The sequence below is a fragment of the Staurois parvus genome, unplaced genomic scaffold, assembly GCF_062004578.1.
Source record: "Staurois parvus isolate SC_StPar_1 unplaced genomic scaffold, SC_StPar_1.0 ptg002686l, whole genome shotgun sequence".
In the NCBI taxonomy this organism is placed as follows: domain Eukaryota; kingdom Metazoa; phylum Chordata; class Amphibia; order Anura; family Ranidae; genus Staurois; species Staurois parvus.
In genome coordinates, this window is record NW_028320482.1 from 1,696,258 (window position 1) to 1,718,048 (window position 21,791).

General features: G+C 46.3%; 2 protein-coding genes across 2 annotated transcripts in view; both read right to left on the reverse strand.

Annotated features, from left to right (window-relative positions):
- LOC149429920 (uncharacterized) overlaps window positions 1–21,791 on the reverse strand; it is a 233,819-nt gene that overhangs the window by 150,607 nt on the left and 61,421 nt on the right. The window lies entirely within an intron of this gene.
- LOC149429927 (uncharacterized) lies at window positions 304–9,985 on the reverse strand. Its single transcript, XM_089666349.1, has 6 exons — window positions 9,863–9,985; window positions 6,884–7,018; window positions 6,585–6,803; window positions 6,306–6,506; window positions 6,015–6,150; window positions 304–4,922 (listed from the first exon to the last, which is right to left on the reverse strand). Exons 1-6 carry the CDS (start codon window positions 9,983–9,985, stop codon window positions 3,997–3,999), a joined length of 1,740 nt encoding a protein of 579 aa, XP_089522475.1. The 3' UTR covers window positions 304–3,996.

Genomic DNA, 21,791 nt, shown 5'->3' on the forward strand with positions numbered 1-21,791 from the left:
TGAATAAAAAGGGGCAATGGGTATTAAGGATGATGTCGCTGGCTCAATATGGATATGACCATATTATGAGAATCACAAGGGATCCCAGGTAATGTAACTGACCAAATATTTTCATGTATAAATTTGGTCCTGCTCTTTGTTTATGTTCAGCTAAGGGGCTGGGAACTGTCATTTTTTGTGAGCAGCGATTTGGAGCGGATTTGTCAGCATTGGTTATATCGAGCATCGTACATTAATATTGACATGTATCTACATTGCTGGATAAATGTGCTTGATGATAGATTTACAGCATGAGACTTTTTTTTTTTCCATTCACAATGTTTTTTATTAGATTTTCAGTAAAGATGAAGCACAAATAAAAAAAAAGATATATAAATACAATGGACCCTCAACTGGCCACAATTTCAAACAAGTATTTCATAACAGAGAGACATACATAATTAGTATTAGTCCCTGGGTTCTGTCTAGACCAGAGTTTCTCAACCTTTTTTCAGTCAAGGCACCCTTAAAAATGGACAGTCCTGAGGCTCCCTTTAAAATTATAGACAGTCTTGAGACACTCCATTCTAAAATGGGGTGCCTCAAGACTGTCCATAATTTTAAAAGGGCAAACCATTATAAATGTGAAAAGTTTTATATAACGCAGCAACATCCACACATGTAGGACACCCAACATTAGTGGTGATTTATTCTTCCAAAGCAAATACACTTTTGCACACTGGTACTGACTAGTATTCCCATGTTTCTCTTCTCCCTCAGTTTTTCTCCATCACTGAGCTAATGTGACCCCAGCACTGATGGAGAGGGGCAGGGGAGGGTCAAACTAGAATGCTGTATAGGCAGCTGACATCCTCCTTTTCAACTGATGATGTCATTGGTTGTCAGGAAGCAGTCAGCTAAAAGGTTGTAATGGTGCACAATGAAAACCTGTGGCTTTGTGTAACTAAAAAGCTGGCTTGTATACAAGTTTTGGGCAATTTTTAGACATTTTTCCAAGGCACCCCTGAAGAAACCTCTGGGCACCCTGGTTGAGAAAGGCTGGTTTAGACAGGCAGGGGTGGACTGACAACTCAGGCCCCAGGCAATAGGGGATCATGGGGCCCCTGTGTCCTTGTCCAAATTCAAAAAAGCCTATGAAAAAAGGTACCAGGGGCATCTCATTGGGCCCCCTACTGACCCTGGGCCCTCGGGCAGTGCCCGAGTTTCCAAATGGTCAGTCCGCCCCTGTAGACAGGTGATGTTGAAGTCTAACAAGTTTGCATTTCTGTGTAAAACATTTCCTGCATGGATTTTTTTGTGAACGTAAAATCGGTTTCTCTGTGTTCATTGAGGGACACAGCCTTTCTTCTCTATCTATGACCAAACAGGGCTTTATCCCCACCTACAGGAGTAGGACACTAGGCAGAAAAAAACTCGGCAACGCCTATGGGTAGCCCTCCCCGTGCATGAAACCCCCTCTCTGCTTTAGGCAACCTAGTCAGTCACAGCAATGTCAAAAAGAAAAGAGGAGTGGGTGCTGTGTTCAACAATGAACTCCCGTTTTCTCTTACATTCATTGATGGACACAGCCTCTCTTCTTTATCCATGACCGAACAGGGTTGTCCTCAAGCAGTGCCACAATGAGGGGTGGGCAAACCAACAAATGGCGATAACAAAAACCCCAGGGCAACAGGCCAACCCTGCAAACCACCCCAAGGGGCGAATCCTAAACAGCCGCCTGCAAAGCTTTGCGGCCAAAACTAGCATCGGAGGAAAGGTTTCTGGGGCTAGGGGTGCTTGTTACCACCCATGGGAGTCTTGAAGGGTTTGGACCCCTTGATTGAGGACCCAGGGTCACAAAAAATCTGCTTATGTAACGGAAAGATCAGCCCAGCCTTTCTATGTGGTTCCTTTCCCTTCCTCCTCTTCAGAAGGGCTTTCTCAAAAGAGTATAAACGGATGCTTTGGATGACCCCAGTCCTTGTAGGCAAATTTGTCAAAATATGTGGGGTAAGGGAAAACCTTAGCAGCCCAAGCTGGCTTGTGCATACCAAAGGGGACAGGCACCACATCAGATGCCCCAGCGGAATCCTCAATTTTAAGTGTTTGCCACAAAAAATCAATGAGAGCGGTGACCAGCATCTTCTCCTGTGCAGAGGATATGTCATTGAGATCCAGAGAAAATGCAGAACCAGCGGTGGTGGAGAACGGAGAACAGTCCAAGGAAGTGGGTGGTGGTGGGGGGGAGTTAGTAGAGTGCGCTTTTTGCTCACCTTGAGTCTGAAACTGCTGCCTCTACTCGGGATACCAATGACTCCAGGATGGATGACAGCAAGTCTACAGGAACAGAGGAAACCGCCACCTACAGGAGGGGGTCCAGAGAGGAGATGTGCTCAGGACCTCACCACCCAATAGGCACTGCTGCAACCAGAATGGACTCACCAGTAGACCACCAGAGGTTGCAAGGAGTCACCCACATGACACTGCCACTGTGCTCAGAACCAAAATCCATGGGTTCTAGGGACTGTCCCCATACTCCCTGACTCTCAAGGTCAAGGAAGAACATGGTTGTCACCATGGGCTACAAGAAAATGGACACTCGGGATCTCCCCCAGCCAGCTCTTATAACCTATACAGCCAGTCAGCCCAAGGCAAAATGGCCACTGGGCATGGCAAGTACAGAAATGTCTCCAAAGCACAGGTAAAATGGCAGCTCCAGAAACATGAGGAAAAACAGAGGAGCCCAAGAACCAGGAGCAACAGGATAGACAGAGGACAGTCACAAAGGGATCAGGTAGACAGAGGGCCCAGTAACTCCCATAGGCAGCATCTGCATGCATGACCAACCGGTCTGGACCTGCACCCCCCACCACAGTTGGCAAGACCCCTGATGCACCAAAACATTTGGTAAGCTATGAGGAACATGGGGAGTTTGGGGAGCCCATAGGAGTGACCACCCCTCACCATGTACGGGGAAGGAAGTTGGGACAACTATTTACCGATCAAGTGGAGAGTGCAGGTAAGGCTTCCATGACAGATCCTCCTCTCCACCAAAGTGGGGGCTATTGGGGGCTGCTAGAGCAACACCGTGACACAGACTATAGGTACCTGGTCATATGTGTCCTTGCAAGACATATAACTTTCTGGCAGCCCCGTCCAGGAAGGGGCATGTTGTGGCTGACTAAGTGCTAGAGTGAGTGAGCTAGTGGTCTGCGTGTGCTCACTGGTCAGACTGGGGTGACCACTGGATCTAGATTATCCAGCCAGTTGCCCAACCTGACTATTGATAGATATCTGCAGGAAAAAACAATGGGACCACAAGTCCCAGCAGAAAATCAGGTCCATACTCCTGAAGACACAAGGCAGAATGACTGGGTTACCTATAGCAGAGAAGGCTTTTATGCCCGGAGAGGACTGCTCACAGAAGGTGTAGAGTTTTTTTCTGAAAATGAATTGTGGGTATAGCGAGCGCTCAGAAAAACCAGCCGCTGGAACACTTCAAGGGATCACTAGACCTCATAACAGAGACATTATACATATATATAGTGCAGCGCTGTAATGTGATAAAATTAGTATAAATTCGTTCATAAAGTCTTTCTTGCAATAATAAAACCAAATATGTGCAGGCCTTCTCCTCATTAGGTGACTGGAATCAAATAGCAGAAATGCGCACTCACCGACCGCACATTTTAAATGCGCCTGTGTATGATATTATCCAGAAGACCAGCCAGGTATGCAGCTCCAGAAACCACACGGATCCTCCCTCTCCAACACTGACATCCGCCTTGGGTGTAGCAATACCTCCAGATCCAGAGGCCCTCTCGCCCCAAATGATAGGTAGACAGGGATCCCCCTTCTGGTTCCAGGTACCCCCAAGAATGGAAGATGTAAATCTGCAACCCTCCAACTGGAAATAAGCAGCATGAGAGCCCAGAGGGAGTGAAGGTCCACGTCTGTCGTGCCGGCTTGCTGAGTTTTTTTCTGCCTAGTATCCTACTGCTGTAGGTGGGACTAGGGTCATGGATACAGAAAAGAGGCTACATCCGTCAATGAACATAAGAGAAAGGACTTCTCGCCTGTGTGAGATCGCTGATGTGAAACAAGGCTTGATTTATGTGAAAAACATTTCCCGCACACAGAGCATGAATACGGCTTCTCCCCCGTATGAGATCTCTGATGTATAACAAGGTCTGATTTCCTTGCAAAACATTTCCCGCACTTAGGGCAGGAATTTGGCTTCTCCCCCGTGTGCAACATCTGATGTGCAACAAGGTTTGATTTCTGTGAAAAACATTTCCCGCACTCAGAGCAGGAATACGGCTTCTCTCCTGTGTGAGATCTCTGATGTTTAACAAGGTCTGATTTTCTTGCAAAACATTTCCAGCATTTAGGGCATGAATTTGGCTTCTCCCCCTTGTGCAATCTCTGATGTGAAACAAGGTTTGATTTCTTTGAAAAACATTTTTTGCACTCAAGGCAGGAATACGGCTTCTCCCCCGTGTGAGATCTTTGATGGCTAACAAGGTGTGATTTATCTGAAAAACATTTCCCACACTCAGGACAAGAAAACGGCTTTTCTCTCGTGTGAGATCTTTGATGTCTAATAAGTTTTGATTTCTCTGTAAAGCATTTCCCACACTCAGGGCAGCAATTTGTTTTCTCCTCCGTGTGAGATCTGTAATGTATGACAAATTCTGATTTATGAAGGAAACATTTCCCACACTGAGAACAGGAATGAAGCTTCTCACCCGTGTGAGATCTCTGATGTACAGTAAGACTTAGATCAGAGCTAAAGCTTTCCCCACATTCAGGACAGGAACATTTCTCCTCCCCCTGAATTCTGGCACCATCCCTCACAGTACAAGGTTGCTCAGAGTTAGAGAGATTTGATGGTCCTGGAAGTAAAGTGAGATGATCCTTTGAAGGTTCCTCGATGGCGTGTCCTGGAAAATATAAAAACATGATCAATAGATACAAGAACGTTAGTCCACTTAAATCAAGCTTCCATCAAGATCAGGTAGATATGAGTGAGCAGATGTTCCCAACCAGCTGTGACATCCGCTCTTCAGTAAAAGGTCCTTTGGTCCTCCCTTCAGATCACTTCTACATTTCCCCAGCCTTGTCAGAAGAGCAAGAACCAATGGGGACTGGGAGGGGCATGCTCTTCACACAACCACAAGCCTAGGCACTGGGTCATGTGATCTCTGATAATAAAGAGGCTCAAAGTTCAAATTTGGAGACCCTTTAGTAGAGAACAAGAGACCAAAGGTCTAGGCATCAAATCAAGATTCCATCTAGATCAGGTAAGTATTAGTGAGCAGATGTTCTCTATGAATGTCCCACCCAGCTGTGACTTCCCCTTTTCAGTAAAAGGTCCTTTGGTCCTCCCCCCAGATCACGTCTACATTTCCCCAGCCTTGTTAGAAGAGCAGGAACCAAAGGGGACTGGGAGGGGTATGCTCTTCACACAACCACAAGCCTAGGCACTGGGTCATGTGATCTCTGATAATGAAGAGGTTCAAAGTTCAGACTTGAAGAACCTTTAACATAGAACAAGTGACCATAGGTCTAGGCTTCTGGTGATACGTAGCACTGGAGGAAGGCTGAAGCAGTATTTACATCTGTAAAGATAAGCGTTTCAGTTTTTATGTTACTACTTATGCTTCATCCCGGGAAGACTGTAAATAGTTTTATGTTAACATTTAGCTTTAAGTCTGTCAAAGAAGAAGGACCAACCTGCGAAAGGCACAATCTGTGTAATTACATCTGTACTACTGTAACTAGGAATGAAATACAACCGAATACTGCCAGATGACCCCCAGAATCTACATAAATCATGTCTGAGTATATAAATTGTATCTGCAGCACAGAGAAGGGGGTTTATCTGCGAGAAAAGAAGAAATAATGAGCAGGACGGGTATCCGTGACTATCATCAATCTATTATTGGCTGATATCACTCATCTCCCGCCCTACTCTGGACCAATCAGTGTGCAGTAACAGAGCAGAGATAACAGAAGAATATATTGTGGCTCACCTGTGCTGATCTCTGTAGGAGTGTCCTCCTCTTTGAATGTCCTCATCATTCCAGCCTCCTCCGTATATTGCTGATCATCCCTCACATACGTCTCTTCTACTTCACCCTCAACTTTCATCTTCATCAGATCTTCACCCTAAACCAACAGAATGGCAGAAAATAACATCTGTAATATAGAAGGATTTATGATGTGAGATCACATAGAAAATATCATCTTGTAGAGTCCACACATCGTCTCCACATGTCAGAGTGTTCCATCACTTTATGTTCCAGACCCTCAACTCCACCGACCTGATGATGGTGAGGGATGGTGTGACCTTCCGGTGTGGAATCCCAGGAATACAGAGGACGGGGACATCTCTCTGGTGGGTTCCAGGTATTAGGTGATTCCCTTATATCCTTGTGTCCTTCAGAAAGCTGCTTCATCACTCCATACTCCTCATCCTTATACTCTTCTTTAACAACAATATTATAATCCCCGAGGATTCCACTCTGAATATATAATAAAACATTCATTGTAACAAACATGCTGTGTATAAATCACAACTACCAATAATTGTCATCATCTACCTGATAATGTGCGTAGTTGTGATCTTGCTGTGTGGAACCCTGAAAATACAGAGGACGGGGACATCTCTCTGGTGGGTTTCTCTTATTAGGTGGCTCCATCTTAATGTCCTTGCAGAGATCCTTGTGTCCTTCTGAAAGCTCCTCCATGACTCCATACTTCTCATCCTCCTCTTTATACTCTTCTTTAACAACAATATTATCATTATCAAGGTTTCCACTCTGAAAGATATAATAAAACATTCATTGTAACAAACATGCTGTGTATAAATCACAACTACCAATAATTGTCAGTCATCTACCTGATGATGGTGAGGGATGGTGTGACCTTCCTGTGTGGAATCCTGGGAATACAGAGGACGGGGACATCTCTCTGGTGGGTTCCCATGACTGGATTCATCTGTAGGAAACACACACACTGACTGAATCCATTGTTTCTATGTGTTTATCAGATGATGGGGGATCTAGGTGGATCCTCCGTACTGCTCTCTCCTTTACAATAAAGTCTCCTCTTACCCGGTGATGTGAGGGGCGGCTGATTGTCCATCATGACGTCCTTGTAGAGATCCTTGTGTCCTTCTAAATACTCCCACTCCTCCATGGAGAAATAGACAGTGACACCCTGACACCTTATAGGAACCTGACACACACAATGATACAGTCACCATCCAGACACATCCCTTGTCTGTTACTGGAGAATGTCCCAGAATTCCCGGCACCGCTCACCTCTCCTGTCAGCAGCTCCATCATCTTCTTGGTGACTTCTAGAATCTTCTGCATGTTGTGTCTCTCAGGGTTTAGGGAGTCACATGGAGGCACTGTGATGGTCATATGATCACCTGACTTCACAGGAGGAAATCTCTGTATTGAGGAACCAATAGGAATATCATGTTAGACTCCCAGAATCCTCCTCACCTCTCCGGTCAGGTCTGTGTTTTATTAATAGAGATAAGAGTGACGTCATGTGACCTCCCAGAATCCTCCTCACCTCTCCAGTCAGGTCTGTGTTTTATTAATAGAGATAAGAGTGATGGCATGTGACCTCCCAGAATCCTCCTCACCTCTCCGGTCAGGTCTGTGTTTTATTAATAGAGGTGAGTGATGTCATGTGACCTCCCAGAATCCTCCTCACCTCTCCAGTCAGGTCTGTGTTTTATTAATAGAGATAAGAGTGATGTCATGTGACCTCCCAGAATCCTCCTCACCTCTCCAGTCAGGTCTGTTTTATTAATAGAGATAAGTGATGTCATGTGACCTCCCAGAATCCTCCTCACCTCCAGTCAGGTCTGTGTTTTATTAATAGAGGTGAGTGATGTCATGTTACCTCCCAGAATCCTCCTCACCTCTCCAGTCAGGTCTGTTTTATTAATAGAGATAAGTGATGTCATGTGACCTCCCAGAATCCTCCTCACCTCTCCGGTCAGCAGGTAGATGATCTCCAGGGTGAGGTTTAGTATCCTCTCAGTCATGTGACTCCAGTCCTCCTCCATCCTCATTGATGTGGTCATGTGATCTCTGTGGGTTTCTCTGTAGACAGATAGCAGAGAATTACCTGCAGTGTATTGGTTGTACAATATTAGGATGGTGACATAAGGGATTAAAATATGGACTGTTGGGGGTTGAGGCTGATGATGATAGCATGAAGAAGCATCAATACAGAGCTCTGCATCCCTCAGCCCCTTCAGCCAATGATAGACAACTTTAAACAAGAAGCGCCTACTTCCCACCAAAGCCACGCTCAAAACAGATCTGGAAGCCTTTGTGTATCGCATTGAGTGGGACTGGACACAAAGAGCTTGCAGACATCCATGCACATGCCACACAATTGGAAACCAGGGAGAATGTCACCAGCACACCGAGGATCACCAATATGGGTCCAAAAGTTTTCATGAACAATCATAGTTACAGCAAGGCAACGATTCGGAGTCTCGCAGGACCCAGTCATCAGGCATGTGACCAACATTTCGTAGTCTCGCAGGACCCAGTCATCAGGCATGTGACCGACATTTCAGAGTCTCGCAGGACCCAGTCATCAGGCATGTGACCAACATTTTGGAGTCTCGCAGGACCCAGTCATCAGGCATGTGACCAACATTTTGGAGTCTCGCAGGACCTATTCATCAGGCATGTGTCCAACATTTTGGAGTCTTGCAGGACCCCTTCATCAGGCATGTGATCAACAATTTGGAGTCTCGTGGAACCCCTTCATTAGGGCATCTGACCAAAATTTCAGAGTCTCACAGGACAACTTCATCAGGTATGTGACCAACATTTCGGAGTCTCACAGGACCCCTTCATCAGGAATGTGATCAATAATTTGGAGTCTCGCAGAACCCCTTCATTAGGGCATCTGACCAAAATTTCAGAGTCTCGCAGGACCCCTTCATCAGGCATGTGATCAACAATTTGGAGTCTCGCAGAACCCCTTCATTAGGGCATGTGACCAATGTTTTGGAATCTCGCAGGACCCCTTCATCAGGCATGTGATCAACATTTTGGAGTCTCACAGGACCCATTCATCAGGCATGTGTCCAACATTTTGGAGTCTCGCAGGACCCCTTCATCAGGCATGTGATCAACAATTTGGAGTCTCGTGGGACCCCTTCATTAGGGCATGTGACCAACATTTCAGAGTCTCGCAAGACCCCTTCATTATGGCATGTGACCAATGTTTTGGAATCTCGCAGGACCCCTTCATCAGGCATGTGACCAACATTTAGCAGTCTCGCAGGACCCCTTCATTAGGCATGTGGCAAATTGTGACAGAAACTGGAGAACTATTTAAGAAAACCATCCACCAATCACAATGAAGTAAAATTAGCCTGGCCCTGCCCCATGATGTCATGTTCCCTCCAAAAAATGCATTCAAATCAATGTAAACAGAAACATTGTAAACTGCGAAAAGAAACCATAAAACAATAATCAGATGTGCATAAAATAATGCAGGAATGTGTGCATTTGGATTGCAATCCAAGACCTTGTGCAGGAATTCTCAAAGATGGCTTTGCAAACTAGAATTGCAGCTTTAGAGACATCACAGACACAGGAACTGTGCTCCATGCATCTACTTTTGGAAGAGGATAAAAAGCGTAACCCTCGTAATAATCTCAGGATTACAGGAATCCCTGATGTCACATCTGGCACAGACCTATGATGTGCAGTAACAGTGATTCTAAACATTCTGTTGGACAGATATGGCATCCTGGAAATAGGGTTGCGGCCTGTGAGGGAGACCCAGGAGGACCAGGGAGGGAGCCAGGAGGTGCAGGGAAATCACTCACATGTTCCATGGATCTAAAGGAACTTTCATCCTGATGCCCAGGGCTGGAGGAAGGAGGTACTGTCACTTGTGACCGCTGCTGTGATCTCACAGCAGCCAAGGAGGCCTTGGAGCCTGGCGCCATCTTGCCTCCCCTGCCCGCCTCCTTAGCCCTTAGTCCATGGACTTTCCATGGACTTTATGGCCGGTAGGGTGGGTATAAGAGGAGCCACCACCTTTCAAACAAGCGGCTCAGGTGTGTGTTGGGGTTGTAATTGAGTTGGGGCAGCTATTAATCACAACTGAAGTGCCTCCACATTTTCACAGCTCTTACTGTGAAGAAACCTTTCCTTATTTGGAGATTACATTTCTTTTCCTCCAGACGTAAAGAGTGCCCCCTTGTCCTCTGTGATGGCCTCAAGGTGAATAGCTCTACACCGAGTTCACTATTTGAAACACTGTTTTTTTTGTTTTTTTGGGGGGTCGGCGGTGGCAGCCATCATGCTTGACATTGTATCTACTTCAGGGGACATTTTTTAAATTTTTGTTTTTAAATAAAGGATTGTCAAAGAGTCTCATGTCATTATTACATTACATGTTTTCACTTTTGTTTAATGGGTAGCAGTACCATGTACCCCATACTCATTCACATCTAGGGGGGAAATAGGATCTGGGATCTAGATTCCGATAAGCCCCCCACCTGCAGACCCCCATAACCACCTGCTACAGTTGTTGGGAAGAGACCCCTGTCCCCATCAACATGGGGACAAGGTGCTTTGGGGGACAAGGCACCCCCCATGTTGCGGGCAAAAAGCCTGTATGGTTCAGGAGGAGGGGGAGCTCACTCATCTTCCCCCCTTTTCTTGACCCGCATGCTTGGATAAGGCTCTAGTATGGATTTTGAGGGGTTCCCCTCAAAATCCATATGAAACCCGAAGGGCTTGGTATGAATGGGGGAGGGAACCCCATGTTTGTTTTTTTTTGTCGGGCAATTCCAGCAATTCTTTTTACATTTAACAGTCAGCGGGGAAGCCTGCTGACAGCTGGAACAATAAAAAATGTTTTTAGTAGCCGTGTGGTATCTTACCGCATACTCACATGCAACAAAATACCACTTAGTGAATTGTTACCTCTTTTCAAAGTTCCAACTTTTGTTATGTTCGACCATGAACTGAACAGGGGGTGTTCTGCCCATCACGAATCTTTACCCCTCTTACTTTGTCTGCTGCATTAACCACTTCCAGACCGGACACTTTTACCCCCTTCCTGTCCAGGTCAATTTTCAGCTTTCAGCGCTATCACACTTTGAATGATAATTGCGCCGTCATGCAACACTGTACCCATGTGAATTTTTTACCATTTTTTTGAGACAGATAAAGCTTTATTTTGGTGATATTTCTTCACCGCTGGGATTTTTTTTTTTTGCTATGTAAATTAAAAAGTCCAAAAATTTTGAAAAAAGTGTTTTTCTTATAAAATTTTGCAAATAAATTATCTTTCATCATAAATCTTGGCCAAAATGTATTCTGTTATCTTTTTAGTAAAAAAAAAAAATAAGCCAAATTAGTTTATAACCAAAAATTATAATTTTTAAACATTTTTTTTACATTTTTTTTTTTTATATTATATTATGTTTTTTTTTTTTTTTTTTTACATACCCTCACCCTAGCAGCACAGTGTCACCATGGTGACACTGTACTACTTGTGGGGGGTGATGAAGATTTTTTTTTTTTTTACAGTGATTGCTTTTACACCCATATAGGATGTAAAATCAATCATTTCTCTCTGTCTGCATTCTTGCAGCCATTGAGAACTACTGAGTGAGCTGTGATTGGTCACAGCTTGTCACATGGTACAAGGCTGTTGTGAATAGCCTTGTACCATGTGACCTCTGTGATCATTCACAGATTTCACACGTAGTAAGCAATGATGTCACAAGTGACATCTTGCTTAATACTTTGCATGTGATCACTGATTGGCCAATCAGTGATCACATGATTGGGACCTCAAACAGAGGTCCCGTCCGACGATCGGTGTTCCACTGTGTCCAGAGGACACAGCGGGTACCGGATCGCGGTGCTGCATTCTCCCAGGGAGGGCGCACAGCTAGAAATGGTGGGTGCTGTTTATGAACGGTAATCCGCCCCTGGAGTGCCACCGTCCTGCCGTTTATAAACAGCAGGCGGACGGCAAGTTGCTAAGCTGAAGTAGCATACTCATCCACCTGGGGAATGTAGAGCTGCCCTGATGTGACCTGCCCATCCCCCACACCACACCGCTTTCTGTCTTCTTTTCTGATGTCATCAGGAGCCGGCTGTCTGTCCTTGCAGGTCCACTATAACAAACTGAGCATGTGCAATGTGGTGTAAGTAGCCCTGAAGCCTCCTGGGAGCCATGACATGATATCACAAGAGGCTTTGGGTGGCTGAGGCTACATCATTCTCACCTATGTGAGGACTGTGGAAGTCCCATCCAGCTACACAAAACAAGTAGATCTACAAATAAACCTGTGATTCTGTGAAAGGGGTTCAGGTGGGGGAGAAATGGTAAGAAAACAAAAAAGGAGGAAAAACAAGGGAAAGGTCCACTTCAGGAGACCACAAATTCACCAAATTCTGGAATTTGGGGTCAAATTTCAGTCCAACCCAAATCTCATCCCTCGTTACAAGAGACTGCTAAGGCGAAAAGGTGACCCATCTCCCTGAAGGGGTTAATTTGGGTTCCCACACTATATATGTGTGTATCATCATTTGCTGGAGGTAAAAGATGTCACAGTGACTATGGAGGAAGAGGGCGCACGTGACCATGGGGGAAGAGGGCGCACGTGACCATGGGGGAAGAGGGCGCACGTGACCATGGGGGAAGAGGGCGCACGTGACCATGGGGGAAGAGGGCGCACGTGACCATGGGGGAAGAGGACGCACGTGACCATGGGGGAAGAGGACGCACGTGACCATGGGGGAAGAGGACGCACGTGACCATGGGGGAAGAGGACGCACGTGACCATGGGGGAAGAGGACGCACGTGACCATGGGGGAAGAGGACGCACGTGACCATGGGGGAAGAGGACGCACGTGACCATGGGGGAAGAGGACTCACGTGACAATGGGGGAAGAGGACTCACGTGACAATGGGGGAAGAGGACTCACGTGACAATGGGGGAAGAGGACTCACGTGACCATGGGGGAAGAGGACTCACGTGACCATGGGGGAAGAGGACTCACGTGACCATGGGGGAAGAGGACGCACGTGACCATGGAGGAAGAGGACGCACGTGACCATGGGGGAAGAGGACGCACGTGACCATGGGGGAAGAGGACGCACGTGACCATGGGGGAAGAGGACGCACGTGACCATGGGGGAAGAGGACGCACGTGACCATGGAGGAAGAGGACGCACGTGACTATGGAGGAAGAGGACAGACATGACGGGGGGGGGGTTACTGGGTGTAAATAGGAAATAACATCTTATTACCTCCTCTTCTGCCTCTTCCACCAACGTCTCCTCTCTACTTCCTCCCACCTCACCTCTCACCCAGAACTTCCTATTTATACCTGTCATCACTTCCTGTCTGTACCTGACATCACTTCCTGTCTGCACCTGACATCACTTCCTGTCTTATTCCATAGAGACTTCCTGTCTGGGTAGAAGTGAGCTCTTTGTGGAGTTGAGAAGAACTACAGCCACGAGAACCATCTCTTAGTGAGAACACTTGTTCTGTGCCATGGAAAGCCACCAATCCTAGAGTTTTTCAAATTTCGATGGACAGCTTCTGTGCCGGTACATTAATTTTTCTCTAGAGAGGGTACTATTCACTTGATTTCTCCAGACTTCCAATGTAGGGGGGGTGGGGACATCCACTTCTGCACTACCAGCTTAAGAGCTATGAATAATGTTCTATCGATAGGAACATACACTCATCGGCCACTTTATTAGGTCCCCCTGTTCAATTGCTCGGTAACACAAATTGCTAATCAGCCAATCACATGTCAGCAACTCAATGCATTTAGGCATCTAGACATGGTGAAGACAACTTGTTGAAGTTCAAACCGAGCATCAGAATGGAGATGAAAAGGGTAAGTGACTTTGAACGTGGCATGGTTGCTGGTGCCAGACGGGCTGGTCTGAGTATTTCAAAAACTTCTGATCTACTGGGATTTTCACACACAACCATCTCTAGGGTTTACAGAAAATGGTCCGAAAAAGAGAAAATATCCAGTGAGCGGCAGTTGTGTAGACGATAATGCCTTGTTGATGTCAGAAGAGAATGGGCAGACAGGTTCCAGATGATAGGCAACAGTAACTCAAATAACCCATCGTTACAACCAAGGCATTCAGAATACCGTCTCTGAACTCAACACACGTCCAACCTTGAAGCAGATGGGCTACAGCAGCAAAAGACCACATCGGGTGCCACTCCTGTCATCTAAGAACAGGAAACAGAGGCTACAATTCTCACAGGATCACCAAAATTGGATAATAGATGACTGGAAAAAAATGTTGCCTGATCTGATGAGTCTGGATTTCAGCTGCGACATTCAGATGGTAGGGTCAGAATTTGTCGTAAACAGCTGGAATATGCAGTTCAGTTTTGGGCACCAATTCACAAAAAGAACATTGGGAAACTGGAGAAAGTACAGAGAAGGGCAACCAAACTGATAAGAGGTATGGGGGAGATCAGCTATGAGGAAAGATTAGAGGAACTGAATGTATTCTCTACTGAGAAGAGAGAATACATGTATAATACATAAGGGGCGGATATGATCTCCATGTATAATACATAAGGGGGGATATGATCACCATGTATAATACATAAGGGGGGATATGATCTCCATGTATAATACATAAGGGGGGATATGATCTCCATGTATAATACATAAGGGGGGATATGATCTCCATGTATAATACATAAGGGGGAATATGATCTCCATGTATAATACATAAGGGAAGATATGATCACCATGTATAATACATAAGGGGGGGATATGATCTCCATGTATAATACATAAGGGGGGATATGATCTCCATGTATAATACATAAGGGGGGATATGATCTCCATGTATAATACATAAGGGGGGATATGATCTCCATGTATAATACATAAGGGGGATATGATCTCCATGTATAATACATAAGGGGGGGATATGATCTCCATGTATAATACATAAGGGAGGATATGATCCCCATGTATAATACATAAGGGGGGATATGATCTCCATGTATAATACATAAGGGGGATATGATCTCCATGTGTAATACATAGGGGGGATGTGATCTCCATGTGTAATACATAGGGGGGATGTGATCTCCATGTGTAATACATAAGGGGGATGTGATCTCCATGTGTAATACATAAGGGGGATGTGATCTCCATGTGTAATACATAAGGGGGATGTGATCTCCATGTGTAATACATCAGGGGGATGTGATATCCATGTGTAATACATAGGGGGGATGTGATCACCATGTATAATACATAAGGGGGGATATGATCACCATGTATAATACACAAGGGGGGATATGATCTCCATGTATAATACATAAGGGGGGATATGATCACCATGTATAATACATAAGGGGGGATATGATCTCCATGTATAATACATAAGGGGGATATGATCTCCATGTATAATACATAAGGGGGGATATGATCTCCATGTATAATACATAAGGGGGGATATGATCTCCATGTATAATACATAAGGGGGGAAATGATCTCCATGTATAATACATAAGGGGGGATATGATCTCCATGTATAATACATAAGGGGGGATATGATCTCCATGTAAAATACATAAGGGGGGGATATGATCTCCATGTATAATACATAAGGGGGGTATGATCTCCATGTATAATACATAAGGGGGATATGGTCTCCATGTGTAATACATAAGGGGGATGTGCTCTCCATGTGTAATACATAAGGGGGATGTGATCTCCATGTGTAATACATAAGGGGGATGTGATCTCCATGTGTAATACATAAGGGGGATATGATCTCCATGTGTAATACATAAGGGGGATGTGATATCCATGTGTAATACATAAGGGGGATATGATCTCCGTGTGTAATACATAAGGGGGGATATGATCTCCATGTATAATACATAAGGGGGGATATGATCCCCATGTATAATACATAAGGGGGGATATGATCTCCGTGTATAATACATAAGGGGGGATATGATCTCCGTGTATAATACATAAGAGAGGATATGATCCCCATTAGAGATGAGCGAATCGAAGTATCCGAAGTGGAATTCGAGTCGAATATCGGAAAAATTTCGATTCGTGCCGAATCCGAAAAACAGCCTAATTCGGACGCGCGAATCGAAATTTTTCCGAAAATGGCGGCTGACATGTGCGGCGACGGAGCGGGGATGTCGGGGAAGGCGCGCAGACAAGGCGCGCTGCCCCATAATGCATTCCTCAACGACATGTGATCGCATCAGCCAATCAGCAGCCAGCCAGCCAGCACTGTGTAATGGTCGAGGTATATATAGCGGCCATTTTGGAAATCTTCATTTGCCTGCAGTCATTGAACAGAGGCAGACCGCTCTGTACTAGGGACAGGGACAGAGTTAGGGCCACAGAAACGAGAATTGGGGACAGAGAGAAGTTACTTAGGGACAGAGAACCATTACTCAGGGACACAGACTTGTTAATGAGGGCCACAGAATCGTTATTTAGGGACAAAGAAACGCTAGTTAGGGCCACAGAATTCATACTCAGGGACAGACAGAATTTTCACTCAGTGCCAGAGAATTGTTACTTAGGGCCACAGAAACGTTATTAGGGCCACAGAATTGTTACTCAGGGACAGACAGAATTGTTACTGAGTGCCAGAGAATTCTTACTCAGGGCCACAGAATTCATTCTCAGGGACAGACAGAATTGTTACTCAGGGACAGACAGAATTGTTACTGAGTGCCAGAGAATTGTTACTGAGTGCCAGAGAATTGTTACTCAGGGACAGACAGAATTGTTACTGAGTGCCAGAGAATTCTTACTCAGGGCCACAGAATTCATTCTCAGGGACAGACAGAATTGTTACTCAGGGACAGACAGAATTGTTACTGAGTGCCAGAGAATTGTTACTCAGGGACAGACAGAATTGTTACTGAGTGCCAGAGAATAGTTACTCAGGGACAGACAGAATTGTTACTGAGTGCCAGAGAATTGTTACTCAGGGACAGACAGAATTGTTACTGAGTGCCAGAGAATTGTTACTCAGGGACAGACAGAATTGTTACTGAGTGCCAGAGAATTGTTACTCGCACAGACACAAAATTGTTACTTGCACAGACACAGAATTGTTACTCGCACAGACACAGAATTGTTACTCAGGGCCACAGAATTCATACTCAGGGACAGACAGAATTGTTACTGAGTGCCAGAGAATTGTTACTCAGGGACAGACAGAATTGTTACTGAGTGCCAGAGAATTGTTACTCAGGGACAGACAGAATTGTTACTGAGTGCCAGAGAATTGTTACTCGCACAGACACAAAATTGTTACTTGCACAGACACAGAATTGTTACTCGCACAGACACAGAATTGTTACTCAGGGCCACAGAATTCATACTCAGGGACAGACAGAATTGTTACTGAGTGCCAGAGAATTGTTACTCAGGGACAGACAGAATTGTTACTGAGTGCCAGAGAATTGTTACTCAGGGACAGACAGAATTGTTACTGAGTGCCAGAGAATTGTTACTCAGGGACAGACAGAATTGTTACTGAGTGCCAGAGAATTGTTACTCAGGGACAGACAGAATTGTTACTGAGTGCCAGAGAATTGTTACTCGCACAGACACAAAATTGTTACTTGCACAGACACAGAATTGTTACTCGCACAGACACAGAATTGTTACTCAGGGCCACAGAATTCATACTCAGGGATAGACAGAATTGTTACTGAGTGCCAGAGAATTGTTACTCAGGGACAGACAGAATTGTTACTGAGTGCCAGAGAATTGTTACTCAGGGACAGACAGAATTGTTACTGAGTGCCAGAGAATTGTTACTCGCACAGACACAAAATTGTTACTTGCACAGACACAGAATTGTTACTCGCACAGACACAGAATTGTTACTCAGGGCCACAGAATTCATACTCAGGGACAGACAGAATTGTTACTGAGTGCCAGAGAATTGTTACTCAGGGACAGACAGAATTGTTACTGAGTGCCAGAGAATTGTTACTCAGGGACAGACAGAATTGTTACTGAGTGCCAGAGAATTGTTACTCGCACAGACACAAAATTGTTACTTGCACAGACACAGAATTGTTACTCGCACAGACACAGAATTGTTACTCAGGGCCACAGAATTCATACTCAGGGACAGACAGAATTGTTACTGAGTGCCAGAGAATTGTTACTCAGGGACAGACAGAATTGTTACTGAGTGCCAGAGAATTGTTACTCAGGGACAGACAGAATTGTTACTGAGTGCCAGAGAATTGTTACTCAGGGACAGACAGAATTGTTACTGAGTGCCAGAGAATTGTTACTCAGGGACAGACAGAATTGTTACTGAGTGCCAGAGAATTGTTACTTGCACAGACACAAAATTGTTACTTGCACAGACACAGAATTGTTACTCGCACAGACACAGAATTGTTACTCAGGGCCACAGAATTCATACTCAGGGACAGACAGAATTGTTACTGAGTGCCAGAGAATTGTTACTCAGGGACAGACAGAATTGTTACTGAGTGCCAGAGAATTGTTACTCGCACAGACACAAAATTGTTACTTGCACAGACACAGAATTGTTACTCGCACAGACACAGAATTGTTACTCAGGGCCACAGAATTCATACTCAGGGACAGACAGAATTGTTACTGAGTGCCAGAGAATTGTTACTCAGGGACAGACAGAATTGTTACTGAGTGCCAGAGAATTGTTACTCGCACAGACACAAAATTGTTACTTGCACAGACACAGAATTGTTACTCGCACAGACACAGAATTGTTACTCAGGGCCACAGAATTCATACTCAGGGACAGACAGAATTGTTACTGAGTGCCAGAGAATTGTTACTCAGGGACAGACAGAATTGTTACTGAGTGCCAGAGAATTGTTACTCGCACAGACACAAAATTGTTACTTGCACAGACACAGAATTGTTACTCGCACAGACACAGAATTGTTACTCAGGGCCACAGAATTCATACTCAGGGACAGACAGAATTGTTACTGAGTGCCAGAGAATTGTTACTCAGGGACAGACAGAATTGTTACTGAGTGCCAGAGAATTGTTACTCAGGGACAGACAGAATTGTTACTGAGTGCCAGAGAATTGTTACTCGCACAGACACAAAATTGTTACTTGCACAGACACAGAATTGTTACTCGCACAGACACAGAATTGTTACTCGCACAGACACAGAATTGTTACTCAGGGCCACAGAATTCATACTCAGGGACAGACAGAATTGTTACTGAGTGCCAGAGAATTGTTACTCAGGGACACCTAATCGTTGAATTAAATAGTATGTCAGACAACATGCAGAGGAGTGGCAGAGGAGGCAATGTTTTAGGAGCGAGCAGACGTGGCAGCAGAGGAAGGGGTCGAGGCAGCAGTATTCGCAGCCAGAGGCCAGTGCTCCCGGTGTCATCCAGCGGTCGTGTCTCCACCGACAACCCTGCCGTCATTGATTGGTTGGCTCGGTCGTCTTCCTCTTCCCAGGTCACCTCTGACACCTACAGCCAACGGTCGGTGGGTACGTCAGACACAACCGTTAGTTGGCATGGCCCGGGACCAAGCCCACTGAAATCACGTGTCCTCTACCTGCCCCTGTCCTTTGCTGTTCCCTCACCAAGCGAAGTATCGCATGCTGTGGGCTCAGCCCCACTGTACAGTGAGGAAGAGCTAACAGAGGGCGGTCAGGAACGGGGGGAGACATCGGCCTTTTCAGCAGCCAAGCGAACAAGTACTGGCGAGGAGAGTGGCTCGGTAGCCGGTCTAGAGACAGGTCTGTCTCCTGACCCAGACGCAGCCGAGGGGGCTAGTAGTGAGGCGGAGACCCTACTTGATGATGAGGAGGTTGATCGCACTTGGCAGCCTCGTCGTCATCAGGCAATTTCTTCCGCATCATCAGGAGAAGAGGGTGGCAGCTTGGCAGCGAGCAAAACAGTCGGTGGGTTGCCCAGGAGACAGCAGCAGGGTCGCATCAGTGTCAGTGGAGCCAAACGTCCACGGAGTAGAGCACCAGCTCCACTGCAGCCTACCACCACGGCCAGTAGTGGTGCCGGTGCGCACGGAGGAAGTAGCAGTCAGCCAGTGAAGAGTAGCGGGGGCAAAGTTTCCTACTCGGTGGTGTGGCAATTTTTCCTCAAGCCGCCCGAGGAAGTAAACGTAGCCGTATGTCGACTATGTGGCCAGAAATGCAAGCGTGGCCAGGGGGCCCATGTTGGGACTACAGCGTTGCGTCAGCATATGCAGCGTCACCATTCGGTGGCCTGGGAAAACCGTGATAAACATACGGCGGTTCTGCCTGCCCCAGCCCCCGCTCCATCACCCGCTCCGTTACTTGCTCCGTCACCCGACGTCGTCAATCGCCCTCTATCAGCCAGTCAAGGCTCCAACACCTCTGCTGAGGGGAGTTGTCGCTCATTGGCATCTTCCGCTCGTTCAGATGCTCCTTCTCCTGCTACTCCTCTTCTCGGATTCCGTCAACAGTCTTTCTTGGAATCCGTATCCAAGAGACAACAGTTTGCGAGCACGCACCCGACGGTGCAAAAGCTGAACGTCCTCCTGTCCAAGTTGCTGGTGCTGCAGTCCCTCCCTTTCCAACTGGTGGACTCAGCACCTTTCCGAGAAATGATGGCTTGTGCCGCGCCGCGGTGGAGAGTGCCAAGCCGTCATTTCTTTGCCCAAAAGGCAGTGCCAGCCCTGCATTCACATGTAGAAGAGATGGTGGGCCAGTCTTTGAGCATGTCGGTCTCTGCCAAAGTGCACGGCAGCGCCGACGTGTGGAGCTGTAACTACGGTCAGGGACAGTACATGTCATTTACGGCCCACTGGGTGAACGTGGTGCCGGCACAGCCGCACCAGCAACTTGGACAGGTCACGACGCTTTTGCCTCCACGTTTGCACGTCCTTGGTCCAGCAAGCATGTCCGCCTCTACCACCTCTTTTTCCGCCGTGTCCTCAGCCGCCACCCCCGTGCCAAGTCCCATTACCCGACCGGCATATCACATGTGCAGGGCGCAACGGTGTCACGCTGTGCTGCACCTGGTATGCCTTGGCGAACGTAGTCACACAGGGGAGGAACTGCTGAGTGTAATGAACAGAGAAATCGACAGATGGCTGTCTCCGCGCAAACTAAAAATCGGAACCATGTTGACTGACAACGGAAAGAACATGGTGTCTGCTCTGCGTCAAGGAAGGTTGTGCCATGCGCCATGCATGGCTCACGTGTTCAATCTGGTTGTCAAGCGGTTCCTAAAATCCACCATCCCACTGCAAGACATCCTTAAAATGTCACGTAAACTGTGCATGCATTTCAGCCATTCCTACACCGCAAAGAACACCCTCATTGAGCTGCAGCGGCAGAACGGAATTCCACAGCATCGCCTGATCTGCGACGTTGCAACAAGGTGGAATTCAACCCTACACATGTTAGACCGCCTTTACGAGCAGCGAAAGGCCATCACCAATTTCCTGATGTTACAAGCGGATAAAGGTACTCCCCTGTGTAACTTAGATGTCAGCCATTGGCAGCTCATGCGTGACACCTGCCGCTTGCTCAGGCCCTTTGAGGAGGCCACGCTATTCGTGAGTCGGCAGGACTATGGGATGAACGACGTCATTCCTCTGTTGCACGTCCTGGAACAAATGCTGTTAACAATGGCTGGTCAGGGTGCGGTAGACGTGGCGCACAGATCTCAACGCCACATGACCCCTGTGGGGGCAGGACAGGAAGAAGAGGAGGAG